The following is a 19,981-nucleotide window of genomic DNA, read 5'->3' as shown; positions in this document are numbered from 1 at the left end:
TAAAATGTCAGAGCTACAGAGAAAATGCAGTGTAGGCAGACAACAAGGTGCAAGGGCCATGACACAGGCAGATTGCGAGGTCAAGGGTTCATCTGAGAGAACTGTTCAATAGTCTTATAACAGCAGGATAGAAGCTGTCCTTGAGCCTGGTGCAACGTGCTTTCAGGGTTTTGTATCTTCTGCCCAATGGGAGAGGGGAGAAGAGAGATTGTCCTGGGGTGGGGGGGGGGGTCTCTGATTATGCTGGCTACTTTACCGAGGCAGCGGGAAGTGCAGACAGAGTCCACGGAGGGGAGGCTGGTTTCCGTGATGTGCTGGGCCGTGTCCGCAACTCTCTGCTGTTTCTTGTGGTCCCGGGCACAGCAGTTGCCATCCTGAGCCGGGATGTATCTGGATAGGATGCTTTCTGTGGTGCATCGATAAAAGTTGGTGAGGGTCGGCGGGGGACGTGCCGAATTTCTTTAGCCTCCCGAGGAAGCAGAGAACTGGTGAGCTTTCTTGGCCGTGGCGCCTGCGTGGCTGGACCAGGATAGGCTGTTGGTGATGTCTTTTTATTGGAGGATGCCGATGAAATGATTGGCGAAGATCGTGGAAGCTGGGGATTTTGGGGAAGAGGGAGAGCTATGTCCTGAAACATATCCACTGATGGGAGGTTTTAAAGCACAGGAGTGCGGACGAGTCCCCGGGGAGCTAGTCTGGGGCCCCGGCAGAGAACTTTGTATCATCGCCAGCCACAGGCAAGGTTCCGTGAGACCGGAGGGTGGCGAATGTTGAGTCTTTGTTCAAGGAGGGCTGCAAGGCCAAGTCGGGAATCAACAGACCGGAGGATCCTGACGTCAGTGACCCCACCAACCCGGGACATTCTCTCTTCTCCCCTCTCCCATCGGGCAGAAGATACAGGAGCCTGAGGGCACATACCACCAGGCTCAAGGACAGCTTCTATCCCACGGCGATAGGATAGTTGAACGGTTCCCTTATACGACGAGATGGACTCTTGACCTCATGACCTACCTTGTTGTGACCTTGCACCTTATTGCACTGCACTTTCTCTGTAGCTGTGACACTCTACTCTGTACTGTTATTGTTTTTATCCATACTACCTCAATGCACGCAGTACTGACCCAATGTAACTGCACTGAGTAATGAATTGATCTGTACGATCGGTATGTAAGACAAGTTTTTCACTGTACCTCAGTACAAGTGACAATAATAAACCAATACCAATTCAGTGTAACTGCACTGTGTCATGAATTGACACTTGGTGAAAGGGGAAAGGTTTAGGGGGAACTTCTTCACTCAGAGTGGTGGGAGTGTGGAACGAGCTGCCATCTGATGTTGTAAATGCAGGCTCACTCTTGAGTTTTAAGAATAAATTGGATAGATACATGGGCGGGAGAGGTCTGGAGGGTTATGGACTGGGTGCAGGTCAATGGGACGAGTGGAATAAAATTTCGGCACAGACTAGAAGGGCCGAACGGCCTGCTTTCTGTGGTTCTAATTGACCTGTATGATCGGTGTGCATGTTTTTCCACTGTACCTTGGTCCAAGTGACAATGATAAACCAATCCCAATGCCAGTGGTGGGAAAGTCGCTGTAGGGGGTTCCGAGGGACAGGATCTACCTGCATTCAGAAAGGCGGGGACTGATTTGGAGGCACAAGGGATTCTGCCGATGCTGGAATCTGCAGAAACGCACACAAGTGCTGGGGGAGCTCAGCGGGTCAGGCAGCATCCACGGAGGGAAATGAACAGTCGACGTTTCCAGTCTAGACCCTTCATCAGGGCGGCACACGCAGGCAGGGGATAGGTGAGCCCAGCCCTGGTGACGGAAGGGGGTAAGGCAGGTGGATGGGGGAGAAGGAGAAGACGGCAGGGAGAGGTGACAGGTAGAAGAGGCCGAGAGCTGGAGGACGAGGAGGAACCCGGTAGGAGAGGCCCGTGGACCATGGAGGAAAGGACGGAGGAGGGGAGGAGAGGAGATGGGCAGGTCATCAGGGTGGAGAGCCTCGGGACTAAGGAACGACAGTAGGGGTGGCGGGGGGGGGGGGGGGCGGAGAAGAAAAGGAAGGGGAGGGGTTACGGAACTCAGAGGAGTGGATGTTGAGGCCGACGGGTTGGAGACTCGCGAGGTGGAACGCCGGGCGTCATCCCTCCGGACCTGCACCTGGACTTCGCCGCGTGCAGCAGGCGGCCGCCGGAGCGACAGGTGCTCGACGAGGCGGTCCTCCCCCGCCCTGACCTGCGCCGGGTCCCCCCCCACCCCGACACGTAGAGCAGGAGACCGCACCGGGTGTGATAGACAACTCCCTCAGAGTCGAGGGTGAGGCACTGCCTCGCTTGGAAGGACTGTCTGGGGACCTGAACTAGGGAGGAGGCATTGGGGGGGGGGGGGGGGGGGGGGGGTGAGAGGGGCGCAAGAGAATTCAGCCACGGCGGGCCAGTCTCCATGGGCCGAATAGCCTGTTTCTACTCTGGTAATGCACACGGACTGGGACGACCCGGATACTCCAGTCTTTCATTCCCGCCTCCACCTCTCCACCTCCCCCCAACCCCCACACCAGGATCGGAGAGTCTAATAAACTAGGGGGCATGGGCTTAAGGTGAGGAGGGGAAAAAGGGGACCCCCCCTCCCCCTCCCCCCCCCCGCCAAGGGCAACTTCTCCCTCACCAACCCTCGCCCCAACCCCCAACGCAGGTGGTCCACATGCGGAAGGAGCCGCCAGGGGGGTGGGGAGCGCGTGGTCTCCACGGGTGCCCTGGTTGAGTTCCGCACTCAGTGGGTCCCCTCAGGGGAATCACGTGTGTTGTGGATGGTGTGAATGCGGTTCTTCTCTGCAGTGTTGCGCGGGGCGTTTAGTTAGCGCTGTTTTGCTGTAGTCATGTAGCTGCTCAGTTTATTCTCTTCTGTATTAGCTGTAGTGTATTGACACTGGTTGTCCTTTTGTAGCACTTTTCGTTAATGAACGTTTATATATTAAACAAAAAGGAGCCACCGGGAGAAGGGGTCGATGCCGGGGACGGTCACGACACCTGAACAACGTTCGGACGGGGAAGGTGCGAGAGGGAAATAGGGCCTCAGGAGGACCAGCGGGAGGGAGGAATCCTCGGCTGGCATGGATGCGCTGGGCCAAATGGCCTCCTTCCGTGCTGAGGGACAATGATGTTGGGGGGGGTAGATGGGGGAGGAACGGGGTGGGGGAACACACGGGGTACCTGAGAGTGGGAAGACAGGAGGGAACAGACACTTGGGGGCACAAGGTTGGACCAGGGACAAGGCCGGGAGCGGGGGAGCGTCGGACGGGCATTCCCGGGGACGGGAGGGTGGGGGGGGGGGCGGCGGGGACCCAGCAAACCACACCCGCCTCCCCTTCCCCCTCCCGAAGGTATCTGAGTGGTGCTTGGTGTGCCTGAGCAGTTGCTTCCGCAGTCTGAAGAGCCGGCCACAGGGAGAGTGCGGAGCGCACCCAGCAAACCCCACCCACCCCCCCACCACCCACTCCCCCCCAAACCCTTCCCCCTCCCGAAGGTACCTGAGTGGTGCTTGGTGTGCCTGAGCAGTTGCTTCTGCAGTCTGAAGAGCCGGCCACAGGACGGGTGCGGGCACACATACTTTTTTTTCAACATGTGCTGGTACCTCATGTGGTGCTGTGGGGAGAGAGAGAGAGCAGAGGGGGAGGGTGAGAACTGGGGGGTGCAGACCACTGGGGCGGAGAGGGGAGAGAGAGGAGCGGGGGAGAAAGGCAGGGAGGGAGGGAGTGGAGTGGAGTGGAATAGGGGAGGGAGGAGACAGAGCAGAGCAAAGCCAGATCGACGTCGTGGTCCAGACCACAGAGACACCCGACAGACCGACGTCGTGGTCCAGACCACAGAGACACCCGACAGACCGATGTCCCGGTCCAGACCACAGAGACACCCGACAGACCCACGTCCCGGTCCAGACCACGCCGACACCCGACAGACCCACGTCCCGTTCTAGCCCACGCCGACACCGGACAGACCCACGTCCCGTTCTAGCCCACGCCGACACCGGACAGACCCACGTCCCGTTCTAGCCCACGCCGACACCGGACAGACCCACGTCCCGTTCTAGCCCACGCCGACACCGGACAGACCCACGTCCCGTTCTAGCCCACGCCGACACCGGACAGACCCACGTCCCGTTCTAGCCCACGCCGACACCGGACAGACCCACGTCCCGTTCTAGCCCACGCCGACACCGGACAGACCCACGTCCCGTTCTAGCCCACGCCGACACCGGACAGACCCACGTCCCGTTCTAGCCCACGCCGACACCGGACAGACCCACGTCCCGTTCTAGCCCACGCCGACACCGGACAGACCCACGTCCCGTTCTAGCCCACGCCGACACCGGACAGACCCACGTCCCGTTCTAGCCCACGCCGACACCGGACAGACCCACGTCCCGTTCTAGCCCACGCCGACACCGGACAGACCCACGTCCCGTTCTAGCCCACGCCGACACCGGACAGACCCACGTCCCGTTCTAGCCCACGCCGACACCGGACAGACCCACGTCCCGTTCTAGCCCACGCCGACACCGGACAGACCCACGTCCCGTTCTAGCCCACGCCGACACCGGACAGACCCACGTCCCGTTCTAGCCCACGCCGACACCGGACAGACCCACGTCCCGTTCTAGCCCACGCCGACACCGGACAGACCCACGTCCCGTTCTAGCCCACGCCGACACCGGACAGACCCACGTCCCGTTCTAGCCCACGCCGACACCGGACAGACCCACGTCCCGTTCTAGCCCACGCCGACACCGGACAGACCCACGTCCCGTTCTAGCCCACGCCGACACCGGACAGACCCACGTCCCGTTCTAGCCCACGCCGACACCGGACAGACCCACGTCCCGTTCTAGCCCACGCCGACACCGGACAGACCCACGTCCCGTTCTAGCCCACGCCGACACCGGACAGACCCACGTCCCGTTCTAGCCCACGCCGACACCGGACAGACCCACGTCCCGTTCTAGCCCACGCCGACACTGGACAGACCCACGTCCCGTTCTAGCCCACGCCGACACCGGACAGACCCACGTCCCGTTCTAGCCCACGCCGACACCGGACAGACCCACGTCCCGTTCTAGCCCACGCCGACACCGGACAGACCCACGTCCCGTTCTAGCCCACGCCGACACTGGACAGACCCACGTCCCGTTCTAGCCCACGCCGACACTGGACAGACGCACGTCCCGTTCTAGCCCACGCCGACACTGGACAGACCCACGTCCCGTTCTAGCCCACGCCGACACTGGACAGACGCACGTCCCGTTCTAGCCCACACCGACACTGGACAGACGCACGTCCCGTTCTAGACCACAGAACTGTTTTGCAACTCAGAGCTCACTCAGAAGCCAAACTTGTTCTTCACCACCCTGTTTAACTGCGACTCGACATGAAGGAAACCCAGGTCCCTCTTCCACAAGTCAACCCGGGACCCCACCGCTCACTGTGAGACTCCTATCCTAGGTCCCACTGTTCTACAACAATCCCTGGGACCCCAACATTCACTGTGAGAGTCCTACCCCAGGTCCCTGTTCCACAACACTCCCTGGGACCCTGCCGTTCATTGTAGAAGTCCAACCTCGATTTGACTTTCCCAAATTCAACACCTGACACTTGGCTGAATTGAACTCCGTTTGAGAACTGCCTTCCGAGAGAGGGGGACAGGGCGTATGGAAGGAACAAAGAGTCCACTGACCTGCAGGTACCTTGGATTAGCGAGGATCGTTCCGCAGCCCTCCATCTCGCACCTCACGTACTGGATTGGAGGCTTCTTGCTGAGGGAGAGGAGGAGATGTTCAAGTCCGACAGCAGTGACCCGCTCCCTGCGCAGTGTAACACGGACATCCAAGCGCTCCTGCTCCCCTGGGGAAGGGAACGGGACCACCCTCCCACTGTGAAACCAACCTCCCACCGACAACTGTGACAGGGGCCATAACACCACCCGGAACAAGAGTGTTTGTCGGCTCTTGGACTGTATTCATTGGAGTACAGAAGAATGAGAGGGGACCTCATACAAACATTACTAATGCTGAACGGACTGGACAGAGTAGATGTGGCCGAGTTGCTCCCCCTGGTGGGTGAGTCCAGGACAAGAGGGCACAGTCTTAGAATCAGAGGAGACCCGTTTAGAATAGAGATGCAGAGAAATTTCTTTAGCCAGTAGGTCGTGGATTGATGGAATTCGTTGCCATGTACAGCTGTGGAGGCCCGATCATCGGGGGTGTTTAAAGCAGAGGTTGATAGATATCTAATTAGTCAGGGTATCAAGGGATATGGGGAAAAGGCCGGGAATTGGGGCTAGATGGGAGAATAGTTTAAATCATGGTGAAGTGCCGAATGGCCTTGTGATCTTGCTGTACCTGGGTGGGGGGGGGGGGGGCAACCTCCTGGTTGGCTGCCGGTGACCAGAGGTGCCCCGCTAGGGGCGGGGGGCGTGGTCTGTGTCGGGTCCGCTGTTCCTCACGTCAAACGTCGACGACGCAGAAGACGGAATCGACGGCTCCGTGGCCAGGTTTGCGGACGACGCAGAGACAGGCGGAGGGGCAGGTGACGTTGAGGGAGCAGTGGGGTCTGCGGGAGGACTCGGACGGGGTGGGAGAGTGGACACAGAGAAGTGGCAGGCGCAATGCAGCGCAGGGAAGTGGACGGTCGTGCACTTGGCTAGGGAGAATAAAGGCGCAGAATATTTCCCAAACGGGGAGCGAGTTCGGAAACCGGAGGAGCAAAGGGACTCGTGAGTCCCAACGTAGGATTCCCCTGTGGGTTCAACCCGCAGGTTCGGTTGGTTGCGAGGAAGGCAAATGCAACGTTGGCATTCGTTTCGAGAGGACTGGAGTGTGGATAAAAAAACCCTGAGGCTTCAGTCAGACCATATTTGGGGTGCTGTGACCAGTTGTGGGCCCCTGTATCCAACGGCGGACGTGCTGGCGTTGGAGAGGTTTACGAGAATGATCCCGGAGGATGGGGGGAGTGGAAGGATTCACGTACGACGAGTGTTTGACGGCTCCGCACCTGCACTCGATGGAGTTCGGAAGGATGGGATGGGGGGGGGGGTGGAATCTCATTGCAACCTCCCAAATACTGAATGGGATGCCCAGCGTATCACAGACACCAGCCTCCTCTCTGCAGACTCTGCCTTTACCTCTCGCTATCTCGGTGAAGCAGCCAGCGTAATCAAAGACCCCACCCACCCAGGACATTCTCTCTTCTCCCCTCTTCCATCGGGTAGAAGATACAGGAGCCTGAGGGCACGTCCCACCAGGCTCAAGGACAGCTTCTACCCCACGGTGATAAGACTATTGAACGGTTCCCTTGCACGATGAGATGGACTCTGACCTCACGATCTACCTTGTTGTGACCTTGCACCTTATTGCACTGCACTTTCTCTGTAGCTGTGACACTTTACTCTGCACTGTTATTGTTTTTACATGTACTACATCAATGCACTCTGTACTGACTCAATGTAACTGCACTGTGTAATGAATTGACCTGTACGGACGGTATGCAAGACAAGTTTTTTTTTGCTGTACCTCGGTACAAGCGACAATAATAAACCAATACCAATACGTGGACAGGGCATTCCTAGCGGTGGGAGAGTCCAGGACCAGAGGGCACAGTCGGAATGAAGGGACATCCCTTCAGGACAGAGACGGGGAGGAATTTCTTCAGCCAGAGGGGTGGTGAGTCTGTGGAAATCGTTGCCACAGAGGGCTGCGGATTGCGAGTCACAGTACTCCTGGGTCCCCCTGTTCCACTGCACTCCCCAGTGCCCGAGCATTCACAATACTCCTAGGTCCCTCTGTTCCACTCCACACCCTGGCGCCCGACCATTCACAGTACAAGTCCTGCGCTGTTTGGACTTTCCGAAGGCGTCAACTCACACTGATCCGTGTTTAAATCCATTCCACCCTCCCCAGCTCACTTCCCAAACTGATCGACATCCCACCCCCGCCGCAGTCCAGGATGACCTCCTCCACCCGCAACACCACCTGCGGATTTCGTGTCACCCGCAAACTGGCCGATGTCGCCTTGCGCGCTGGCGCCCAAATCATCGAGGTGACAAGGGTCCCAGTGCGGACCGCCGCGAGTCACCGGCCTCCGGTCCCTGAGGCAGCCTTCGGACGCCCCTCCTCCCCTCTCTGCTTCCTCGTTCCGAGCCAATTTTGAATCCAATCTTGGGGACGGGAAGGGGGTGGTGCGCGGGTGGGCGGCTGCGGTGGGAGGGCTGCAGGGTGGCACAGGTTGGGTTCACACCCTCCCCCCACCCCGTCCAACGAGGGGGGGGGGGGGGGGGCCCCGACAAGCTTCCGCTGCCTGCGGAACCGCATCGCCGTCCCGTACGCTGGAGGGTGGGCGGGAGGCGAGGAGACCGCCGAGGCTCCCCGATTGACGCGAGGGCGCCGACCCTCCACCGGCCTTGGCGGGGACCCCCGGCCCTCTGAGCCCCTTGGGGCACAGGCTCCGCCACCGCTCCACCCGCCCTCACACTCCCCAGCAACACCTCCCACTCCAGCGCCACCCCGGGGGGGCGGTGGGGAGGAAGCCGATCGCGACACCTACCGCTTCTTGGGAGGACGAGGACCTCTGTCTTCTTTGGGTCGCTGCAGCCTCCTGCGGGAGAAAGGGGGCGGCAGTGAGCGAGCCGGTTCGTCTCTTCCCCCTCCCCATAACACACACAGCCACACACACACACACACAGCACACAACCCGGTCCCAATCACTGTTAAACCCCTCTCACATCCTCCCTCCCACAGAGAGCAGCACAAAAGTTGCTCCAGTCCCTCCTCTCCACAGACACACGAGGCATCGGTTCAGGGAGAGGGGGGGAACGATTTAAAAGGGATGCAAGGGGCAACCTTTCCAACACAGAGCTGGGGGAAGGGGGTTTTCTGGAACGAGCTGCCAGAGGAAACTGAAAGTTCCCTTTCAGCCCCGTCGCTGGTCGACAGGAGCCGGGACGTCACGTTACAGCCGTACGGGACGTCAGGGAGACTGCACTTCAGGTCACAGGAAGGGTGTCACGAAGTCGGAGAGGGGGAAGGAAAGATTCAGGGGGACGTTACCCGGACTGGAGGGCTGGAGTTACAAGGAGAGGCCGGACAGGCTGGGACTGTTTTCCCTTGGAGCGTTAGAGGCGGAGGGGGTGACCTTACAGAGGTTTATAGCCTCCTGAGGGGCCTAGACAAGGTGGATGGTCACCATCTGCCTCCCCAGCATCAGGGAGTCTAAAACGAGGGGAGATGGAGGGGTGGGGGGTAAGTTCGCAGGGCAGAGGGTGCACCTACCTTTTGGGAGGCTCCATCTGTTCGACGGAGTCCAGCTTCTCTTTCCGTGCTTTCCGCCTCTGCTTCCCGCGTTCCCTGCGGATCGTAGCAAACAACAGGGGACTCCAGGACCAGTGGGGGGGGGGGGGGGGGGGGGGGGGGGGGGAGGGAGAGGGAAACCGGTTGGGAGGGTGGGGTTGGGGACAGCGGTTTTGGGGGAGGGAAGGGGTGGGAGTGGCCGAGGGGTGGGTGGGAAGGGGTGGGGGGGGGGGGGGTCGAGGGGTGGGAGGGGTCGGTCAAGTGGTGGGCAGGGTCGAGCGGCGGGCAGGAGGGGTCGGTCAAGTGGTGGGCAGGGTCGAGCAGTGGGCGGGAAGAGGCGGGAGGGAGGGGTCGAGCGGTGGGCGGGAAGGGGCGGGGGGGGTCGAGCGGTGGGCGGGAAGGGGCGGGAGGGGGGGTCGAGCGGTGTGCGGGAAGGGGCGGGAGGGGGGGGGTCGAGCGGTGGGCGGGAAGGTCGAGCGGTGGGCGGGAAGGGGTGGGGGGGGTCGAGCGGTGGGCGGGAAGGGGCGGGAGGGGGGGGTCGAGCAGTGGGCGGGAAGGGGGGTCGAGCGGTGGGCGGGAAGGGGCGGTTGAGCGGTGGGCGGGAAGGGGCGGGAGGGGTCGAGCGGTGGGCGGGAAGGGGGGGTCGTGCGGTGGGAGGGAGGGGTCTGGGATCGCGGAGGGGAGGTGCGCGGGGGTCCGGGACCCTCCCGTCATTACCTGTGCGGCGACGGCTCGTACATTTCGTCTTTGGGATCGTCCCGGAATGGAACGTCATCGTCGGACTCCCCGAGATCCTCGGGACCCTCACTGGTGGGGGGGGGGGGGGGGGGGGGGGGGGGGGGGTGGTGGGAGTCGAGGGGAAGAGTCAGTTATGTTGTAAAAGATAGCTGAGAATGCACGGGATAATGGCCAGCAATGTGAGGGTTAATAAAGCAATACAGCATGGATACAGGCCGTTTGGCCTCACCAGTCCATGCTGACTACAGCGCCCACTCAGCTTGGTGATGCAGAGGTCTTGCCTCGAAACATTGACTGTCCATCTGCCTCCAATGAGCAGCTACAGCAATTTGTTTTGTGTTTAACATCTTGGGGCATCTTCTGTACCCCCTCTATCAGAATCACATGCTTCCTATAATGTAGCCACCAGAATTGCACACAATACTCCAAGCGTGGCCTCATCGATGTTTTATAAAGTTATAACGTGACATCCCAGCTGGTACATTCAAAGCCACAGCCAATAGAGGCAAGAACGTAAAACAGTGCAGCGCAGAACAGGCCCTTCGGCCCACAGTGTTGTGCCGAAATGGCTAATCCCTCCGACCTACAGGATGCCCATGTCCCTCCATTTTCCTCTCATTCATGTGCCCATGCCATCGCCTCTTAAAAGCCAATGAATTTGCCTCCACCACCCAATCAGGCAACGCGTTCCAGGCGTCCACCACTCTCTCAGTGGGGAAAAAAAAACTTGCCCCTCTCGTCTGTTCCGAACCTACCCCCTCTCGCCTTAAATGCGTGCCCTCTGGTATTGGATCGCTCAGTAATGGGAACGGGATGTTGCTTGTCCACCCTATCTGTGCTCCCCGTCACTTTATACGCTTTCAACAGATCACCACTCCAGAGGAAAGAGCCCAAGTTTGTCCAGTCTCCCCTGATAGCATATGCCCTCTAATCCAGGCAGCATCCTCGTAAACGTCTTCTGCACGATCTATGATCCCTCTATAATTCTTAAGAATCTCTCCGTCTGCACTGCCGCTTTTAAAGATCTATGAACTGTGTGTCAACACTCCTCAGGGCCTAACCATTCACTGTATATGTCCTACTTTTGCTTGCCCTCCTAAAATGCATCAACTCCCACCTGAGAGGATTAAATTGTATCTGCCCATGCTCCACTTAACTTTCCCGCTAATCTATATCATGCGGTAGCCTTTAGTGCCTCCAATTCTCCAAAGCAAATTCCAAGACACACAAGTGTAATTTGTGGTCAAATATATTCGTGCCATGAAATATGTGCTGCTCCTGTCAAAATAAATCTAATCTGCATAGGTATGCTTCTCATTGCCAGCGCCTTCATAGAGTAAAGAATTACCTCAGCCATGGCTGATCATAGTTTTGACTGGATTCGAGGCCAGGTGTGGGCAAGAGAGAGAGTTATTTTAGACAGATCTTGTTTCGCCAAAACTTGCTGTAAGCAATTACCGGAGTGCAACTTCCCATGAAAATGAGCAGAAAGGTAACGTACGCCGACTGCTCTGCCCGGGACCTCAAGGAACTGCAGAGTTGTGGACACAGCCCAGCGCATTACGCAATAATAAACCAATACCAATGCATACAGAACCTCCCAACTTCTGTACTCAGTGCCCTGACTGATGAAGGATCCTATCCTATGGAAAGCATCCTATCCGGATGCATCCCGGCTCGGTACGGCAACTGCTCTGCCCGGGACCACAAGAAACTGCACAGAGTTGTGGATAAAGCCCAGTGCGTCACGGAAACCAGCCTCCCCTCCTTGGACTGTCTTTTTACCTCTCGTTGCCTTGGTGTAGCAGCCGGCATAATCAAAGACGCCACCCACCCGGGACATTCTCTCTTCTCTCCTCTTCCATCGGGTAGAAGATACAGGATCCTGAGGACACGTCCCACCAGACTTGAGGACAGCTTCTACCCCACGGTGATAAGACTATTGAACAGTTCCCTTATACGATGAGATGGACTCTGACTTCATGATCTACCTTGTTGTGACCTCAGATGTCAAAGCGTTGGAAAGGGTGCAGAGGAGATTTACCAGGATGCTGCCTGGATTAGAGAGTATGGATTATGAGGAGAGACTTAGGGCTTTACTCATCGGAGAGGAGGATGAGGGGAGACATGACAGAGGTATACAAAATATTGAGGAATAGAGTGGACAACCAGCGCCTCTTTCCCAGGGCACCAATGCTCAATACAAGAGGGCATGGCTCTAAGGTAATGGGGGGGGAAGTTCAAGGGAGATGTCAGAGGGAGGTTTTTCACCCAGAGGGTGGTGGGTGCATGGAATGCGCTCCCTGGGGTGGTGGTGGGAGGCAGATATGTTGGTCGTTCAAGAGATTGTTATGATAAGCATATGGACGAATTTAAGATAGAGGGATATGTGGGAGGAAGGGGTTAGTCAGTCTTAGGAGTGGCTTGAAGGGTGGCACAACATGGTGGGCGGAAGGGCCTGTATTGTGCTGTATTGTTCTATGTTTGCACCTTATTCACTTCCCTGTAGCTGTGACACTTTATTCTGCATTCTGTTATTGTTTTTACCTGTACTACCTCAATGCACTCTGTACTAACTCAATGTAACTACACTGTGTAATGAATTGACCAGTACAATCGGTTTGCAAGACAAGTTTTTCAAGGTACCTCGGTACAAGTGACAATAATAAACCAATACCAATAACCCAGGCTTTTTTGAGTGAGCCTAATACAGCGCTCGGGTTACCCTGTTTACTCTTCCTCTGTATTCCTCACTCTTGCTATAGTGTTGATAAAGCATTAATTTTAAGTTCTTTTTGGTTCTGCTGTTGTCTGATTTATCAAGGAGTGCAGGTCGACTTTGACGACGAGACGAACCCGCTGAGCTGTCCCCAGCCTCCGGGACTGCTGCGGTACCTCCCCCCACCCGTCCCCTCCCTGCAACTGCCCCCCTGCCACCGCTCACCACCACCACCCCCCGCACCCCGACTGAACGCCTCCCCCTCCAAGGAGGGGGCCGGGAAGGAGTGGGACCACGACCCCGCGACCTACCTGTGCACCAGGTCCGGCTCTCGAATGGAATCGGGAAGAGCAGCGGCCGCAGCCAATCCTGGGGTGGGGTGGGGGGGAAGGAGAGAGAGAGAGAGAGAGAGAGAGAGAGAGATAGGTCAGTGAACCAGGCAGGGAGACCACAGGGAGAAGGAACAAAAGAAGAGGACGGCGAATCCTCCCCCCTGTCCAGACTCCCCCCCTCCACCCCCCTCCCCTTCCAGAGGGACGCTGCTCTCCTCCTGGGACGTCTCACTGACGGACTCACAGATCACCTCCCACCCCCCTCCCCTCCCCCCTCGGCTGGGACATCTTTATGGCAGACTCACAGATCATCTCCTCCCTCACTCCCCTCTCCCCCCCCCCCCCGCGTCCCTCCCCACTCATCCCTCCCCTCCAGTCCCCCCTCCCCTCTCTGTCCCCTCTCCCCCTTCCCGTAACCCCCCACCCCTCCCATCCCTCCCCCCTCTCTACTCCTGTTCCTCCCCTCTCCCCCTCCCCTCTCGTCCCTCCCCACTCACCCTCCAGGGAGATGCTGCTCTCCTGCTGGGACGTCTCACTGACAGACTCACAGATCAGCTGCATGGTCTCCGTCTCGACGTCCGTCTCCCCAGCTCCTAACCCGCGGCCCTCCCCCTCGGGACGGGGGTAGCCCGAGGGGGCGGCCTTCTGCCAGTAGTGTTCTTCCCACCGGGACTCGGGCGCCGCCCCCGGGCCGGCGTCCGGCTCCTCGTGGACCCCCTTCCCTCTCCATCGCCCGCGGACTGGTCTCGTCTTCATCAGGACCACGGGCGCCGTGTGCAGCACCGGCAGCTCAGGGAGGGGCTCTGTGGAGGGGGAGACGGGTGGGGCGCGGGGGGAGAGAGAGAGTCAGGTAGTGAGAGGGACTCTGTGGGGGGGGGGGAAGAGGGGCTCCGCAGGGAGGGGTGTGAGGGGGGGCTCCGTGTGGGGGTGGGGAAGGAGGCCCCCCTCGCCCTCTGAGCTGGCAGCTCAGTAAGACGTGGACGGAGACCCCCCCCCCCCACCAGCCCAACTCCTCCACAGTGACCAAGGCACCCACACACACAGCTCTCCCTCTTTTGCGATCTACTTGTGCGTACGACAATAAACTCAACTTGGACTCGAGCCCTCCTCAGAGCACACCAGCCCCTCTGCTTCTTCAGAAGGAGAACGAAATTCGGCACGTCCCCAATGACCCTCACCGACTTTTATCGATGCACCACAGAGAGCATCCTCTCCAGATGCATCCCGGCTCGGGACGGTGACTGTGCCCGGGACTGCGAGAGACCGCAGAGAGTTGCAGACATGGCCCAGCGCGTCACGTAAACCAGCCTCCCCTCCGCGGACTCTGTCTGCGCTTCCCGCTGCCTCGGTAAAGCAGCCGACATAATCAGAGACCCCCACCCCAGCCCCAGGACGTTCTCTCTTCTCCCCCAACCCTCCTGTCGGGCAGGAGATACAAAAGCCTGAAAGCACGTACCACCAGGCTCTTGGATGGCTTCTATCCCGCTGTTATAAGACTCTTGAACAGTAAAGATGAACACCTGATCTCTCAATCTACCTCGGCGGGGCCCTTGCATCTTATTGTCTGCCTGCACTGCACTTTCTCTGTAACTGTAACACCTTGGAACACAGAACACTACAGCACAGTACAGGCCCTTCAGCCCACAATGTTGTGCCTACATTTTATTCTGCTCTAAGATCTAACCCTTCCCTCCCACATAGCATCCCATTTCTCTATCATTCATGTGGCTATCTACGAATCTCTTAAATGTCCCTCATGGATCTGCCCCCACCACCTCTGCTGGCAGTGCGTTCCAGTGAGCAGAACTGCACTCAGTATGCCAAATGCGGCCTCGGCAACGTCTTGTAGAACTGTAAACACCGCGTCCCAACTCCTGTTCTTGGCAGCCTAACAGGTGAAGGCTGGCGTGCCAAACGCCTTCTTCACCGCCCAGTCTACCAGCGTCGCCGCTCTCAGGGAACTGTGTGCCTGCACCCTGAGGTCTCTCTGTTCTACCACACTCCCCAGGGCCCCTTGCATGTCCTGCCCTGGTCTGTCTTACCAAATTGCAACACCTCACATTAGAACACAGAACACTACAGCACAGTACAGGCCTTTTAGCCCACAATGTTGTGCCAACATTTTATCCTGCTCTAAGATCTATCTAACCCTTCCTTTCCACATCGCCCCCCCACCTCCCCCCCCACCCATTTCTCTATCATTCATGTGTCTATCTTAGAGTCTCTTAGATCGGCCCCCACCACCTCTGCCGGCAGTGCGTTCCACGCACCCACCACTCTCTGTAAAAAAAAACGTGCCCCTGACATCCCCCTTATACCTTCCTCCAGTCACCTTAAAATTATGTGCCCTCGTGTGAGCCATCGTCACCCTGGGAAAAAGTCTCGGACTGTCCACTCGATCTATGCCTCTTGTACACCTCTATCAAGTCGCCTCTCATCCTCCTCCTCGCCGAAAGAGAAAAGCCCCAGCTCGCTCGACCTATCCTCATGAGACGTGCTCTCCAATCCAGGCAGCGTCCTGGTAAATCCCCTCTGCACCCTCTCTAAAGCTTCCACATCCTTCCTATAAATGAGGCGACCAGAACTGAATATTATTCTGTGTTCTGTGACCGTTTTCCTCAGTGTTGCTGTGTATGGAACGATCTGTCTGCATGGCGTGGAAGGTCTGTGCTCTGCATCTGGGTACACCTGACCACCATAAACCAATGGACCATTCCAAGGTGGAACTAAGGGTCTTGGAATCTGGCAGCCCAACTGGGAAGGGGTGATTTGTTCAGGAGTCTGTTAAGCCCTGGGGAAGAAGCTGTTCCTGAGTCGACAGCCACAGGGAAAGGGAAGACGTGAAGTGTGGAAGTGTCCCAGCACAGTTGCAGGGAGAACGTGCAAACTCCACACACTGAACAAAGGCAGAGGTCGGCATTGAACCCGGGTCTCCGGCTCGGGGAGCCAGTGGCTCTACCTGCTGCGCCACACTCCAATACATTGGGGGATGGCGTGAAAAGAGGACGGAAAACGGAGCTGGAGGAAGCCAGCAGGTCAGGCAGCGTCCATGGAGGGAGATGGAAGGGGGGACGGAAGGACGGACGGTCAGTCGGTCGCCTGCGGAGGGAGACGGCCGGTGGAGGTGGTGAGGGGAACCTACCTCTGTGAGACGTCCCCAGTCGCTGCAGGTCGCTGCGGAGAGAAGGAGGCAAGAGTGAGCGCCCTGGAGGGTTCCAGACGCCATCTCCCATACACGCGCGGCCAGCAAGAAAACACGCTTACACGCGAACGCACAATGGTACAGCAGATATGGGGCCCTTCGGCCCACAATGTTGTACCGACCTACTCCACGGTCAATCTGACCCTTCCCTCCCTACACAGCCCAAAACCCTCCATTTTCCTTACACTCATCTGCCTATCGAAGAGTCTCTGAAATGTCCCGGTTATCTCAGCCTCGCCCAGCACCCCCGGCCGTGCGTTCCAGGCACCCACCACCCTCTGTGTAAAGAGCCCACTTCTGACATCTCCCCTAGACTTTCCCCCAATCACCTTAAACCGATGTCCTCTGGTATTGGCCTGGGGAAGAGGTGTTGGCTGTCTGCTCTATCTATGCCCCTCGTAATTTTACACACCTCCATCAGGTCACCACTGACCCTGCATCGCTCCAAAGAGAAAAGCCCCAGTTCACTCAACCTGTCCTCACAGGACGTGCTCTCCAATCCAGGCAGTGTCCTGGTAAATCTCCTCTGCATCCTCTCTGAAACTTCCACATCCTTCCTATAAATGAGGTGACCAGAACTGAACACAATACTCCGAGTGTGGTCCAACCAGAGTTCTGTAGCCGAAACTGCAGAGAGTTGTGGACACAGCCCAGTGCGTCAACAAACCAGCCTCCCCTCCTTGGACTCTGTCTACAGCTCCCACTGCCTTGGTGAAGCAGCCAGCATAATCAAAGACCCCACCCACCTGGGTCAGTCTCTCTTCTCTCCTATCGGGCAGAGCCTGAGTGTACATACCACCAGGCTCAAGGACAGCTTCTACCCCCGTGATATGACTATTGAACGGTTCTCTTATACGATGAGATGGACTCTGACCTCACGAACTATCTTGTTGTGACCTTGCACCTCATTGTCTACCTGCACTGCACTTCCTCTGTAGCTGTGAATACTTTACTCTGTGCTCTGTTATTATTTTACCCTGTACTACCTCAATGCACTGTGTAATGAATTGATCTGTATGATCGGTATGCAAGACAAGTTTTTCACTGTACCTCAGTACATGTGACAATAATAAACCAATACCAATACATACAGAACCTCCCAACTTCTGTACTCAGTGCCCTGACTGATGAAGGATCCTATCCTATGGAAAGCATCCTATCCGGATGCATCCCAGCTCGGTACGGCAACTGCTCTGCCCGGGACTGCAAGAGACTGCAGAGTTGTAGATAAAGCCCAGTGTGTCACGGAAACCAGCCTCCCCTCCTTGGGCTCTTGTCTTTACCTCTCGCTGCCTTGGTGAAGCAGCCGGCATAATCAAAGACCCCACCCACCCGGGACATTCTCTCTTCTCCCTGTACTACCTCAATGCACTCTGCACTAACTCAATGTAACTGCACTGTGTAATGAATTGACCTGTACGATCGGTGTGCAAGACAAGTTTCTAGACAGTACCTCAGCACAAGTGACAACAATAAGCCAGTACCTCGCGGCTCCTGAACTCGATCCCCCGACTACTGAAGACCAGCGTGCCGTACACCTCTTGTCGACCTGCGCGGTGACCCCGAGGGGCCTGTGACGCAGCTCAGCTCAGCGAAAGCAGACGCAGTCCCGGAGCACGGACCAGCGCAGGATCGAGGAGCAGCGCCGACCTCCAGCGGGATCTTGGCCCGGCCGTGAGAGTCGGCGCAGCGCAGCAGCTGGCCCTTCCGCCCGACTCGTTCGTGCGGACCACGCCCTGCCCACCTGCTGAGGTCGCCTTTGACCCGCTTCCCTCTGAACCTTCCCGGCCCGCCTGGGAGTGAACATCAACAGCCTGCCCTGCTGTCCGGCAGGATTATTCTCAACACTGGTGCCCCACAAGGTTGCGTCCTCAGCCTGCTACTCTACTCCCTATACACTCATGACTGTGTGGCCAGATTCTGCTCTAACGCCATCTGCAAGTTTGCAGATGATACCACCATTGTAGGCCGTATCTCAAACAGCGATGAGTCGGAATACAGGAAGGAGATAGAGAGCTTAGTGTAATGGTGTCATGACAACAGCCTTTCCCTCAATGTCAACAAAACAAAAGAGCTGGTCACTAACTTCAGGAAAGGGGGCGGCGTACATGCTCCTGCCTACATCAATGATGTTGAGGTCGAGAGGGTTGAAAGCTTCAAGTTCCTGGGTGTGAACATCACCAACAGCCTGTCCTGCTCAAATCACAGATGCCACAGCCAAGAAAGCTCACCAGCGCCTCTGCTTCCTCAGGAGTCTAAAGAAATTTGGTTTGTCCCCTTTGACTCTCACTAACGTTTACCGATGCACCATAGAAAGCATCCTCTCCGGACGCATCACGGCTTGGTAGTGCACCCACTCTGCCCAGGAGCGCAAGAAACTGCAGAGAGTTGTAGACACAACCCAGTGTGTCACGGACACCAGCCTCCGCCTCCCCTCGGACTCTGTCTACACCTCTCATTGTCTTGATGAAGCAGCCAGCATAATCAAAGACCCCACCCACCCGGGACATTCCCCCTTCTCTCCTCTTCCATCAGGTAGAAGATACAGGAGCCTGAAGGCACGTACCACCAGAATTAAGGACAGCTTCTATCCCACTGTGATAAGACTATTGAACGGTTCCCTTATACGATGAGATGGACCTCACGATCTACCTTGTTGGGACTTCACACCTTATTGTACTGCACTTTCTCTGTAGCTGTGACACTTTACTCTGTATTGTTATTGTTTTTACCAGTACTACATCAATGCACTCTGTACTGACTCAATGTAACTGCACTGTGTAATGAATTGACCTGTACCATCGGTTTGTAAGACAAGTTTTTCACTGTACCTCGGTACAAGTGACAATAATAAACTAATACACTACAACTAATACAGAAGAGATCAAACTGAGCAGCTACATAACTGCAGCAAAATAACGCAAACTAAACACCCACGAAACGCACCACGCAACACTTCAGAGAAGAACCACATTCTCCCTGTCCACGACACACGCAATCCCCGAGGGGTCCCACCGAGCATGGAACTCAACTGAGGTGCCCGCGGAGACCGTGCGCTCCTTGTCCGAGGACACCCGCGCGTGGACGCGAGCCTGGAAGACGGGCAGGCACCCCTCGGCCGTGGGTCACGTCCCTCCAAGCGTGGCCTCGGCACCGAATTGCGCAGGCGGGGACGCCTCCAAACTCGCGCGCTCAGTCCCCTGGCCGGCGAAGGACGAGCTTGCCAATCGCCCTCTTCCACCGCCCTTTCTGGGAAGCAACGCACCTGCGCCCCAAGGCCTCCCCTGTCCCGCATCGACCGTCCGGGGGCCCCGACCCTTTGGCCATGCCGCGTCCTGCCCTGGGTCGACCCACTCACGGTCGCCCTGTTAAACTCTGCCTGCCGTCCCTCAAATAACCCTCCCCACCGTCCGCTGCGTCACAGATTTCGGCGTGACCCACAGACCTGAGGAGGCCTGGGATACCGCAGAAAGCACCCGGCCTGGATGGTGCCCCCGACCGAGCGCTCAGATCCTGAGCAGACATTTTTAACCACTCCCTGCTTCAATCTGAGGGTCCCCGCCTGCTTTAAGGCAGCCACTGTCGTCCCGGTACCGATGAGAAACAAGGTAATGGGCCTTAACGACTACCGCCTGGTGGCTCTGACGTCCACCA

General features: G+C 57.5%; 1 protein-coding gene across 1 annotated transcript in view; it reads right to left on the bottom strand.

Annotated features, from left to right (window-relative positions):
* The window catches only part of LOC127566653 (E3 ubiquitin-protein ligase ZFP91-like), a 46,275-nt gene that overhangs the window by 3,176 nt on the left and 23,118 nt on the right, over nucleotides 1-19,981 (bottom strand). The window contains 8 exon segments of the mRNA XM_052009168.1: nucleotides 3,530-3,644; nucleotides 5,730-5,808; nucleotides 8,594-8,644; nucleotides 9,319-9,393; nucleotides 10,054-10,143; nucleotides 13,105-13,162; nucleotides 13,623-13,928; nucleotides 16,268-16,299. Of these exon segments, the coding sequence (XP_051865128.1) occupies nucleotides 3,530-3,644; nucleotides 5,730-5,808; nucleotides 8,594-8,644; nucleotides 9,319-9,393; nucleotides 10,054-10,143; nucleotides 13,105-13,162; nucleotides 13,623-13,928; nucleotides 16,268-16,299 (806 nt within the window).

Source organism: Pristis pectinata, chromosome 44 (assembly GCF_009764475.1).
Source record: "Pristis pectinata isolate sPriPec2 chromosome 44, sPriPec2.1.pri, whole genome shotgun sequence".
NCBI classification, from domain to species: Eukaryota; Metazoa; Chordata; class Chondrichthyes; order Rhinopristiformes; family Pristidae; genus Pristis; species Pristis pectinata.
Note: the sequence above shows the minus strand (reverse complement) of the source record. Positions and strands in the feature narration are given on the sequence as shown.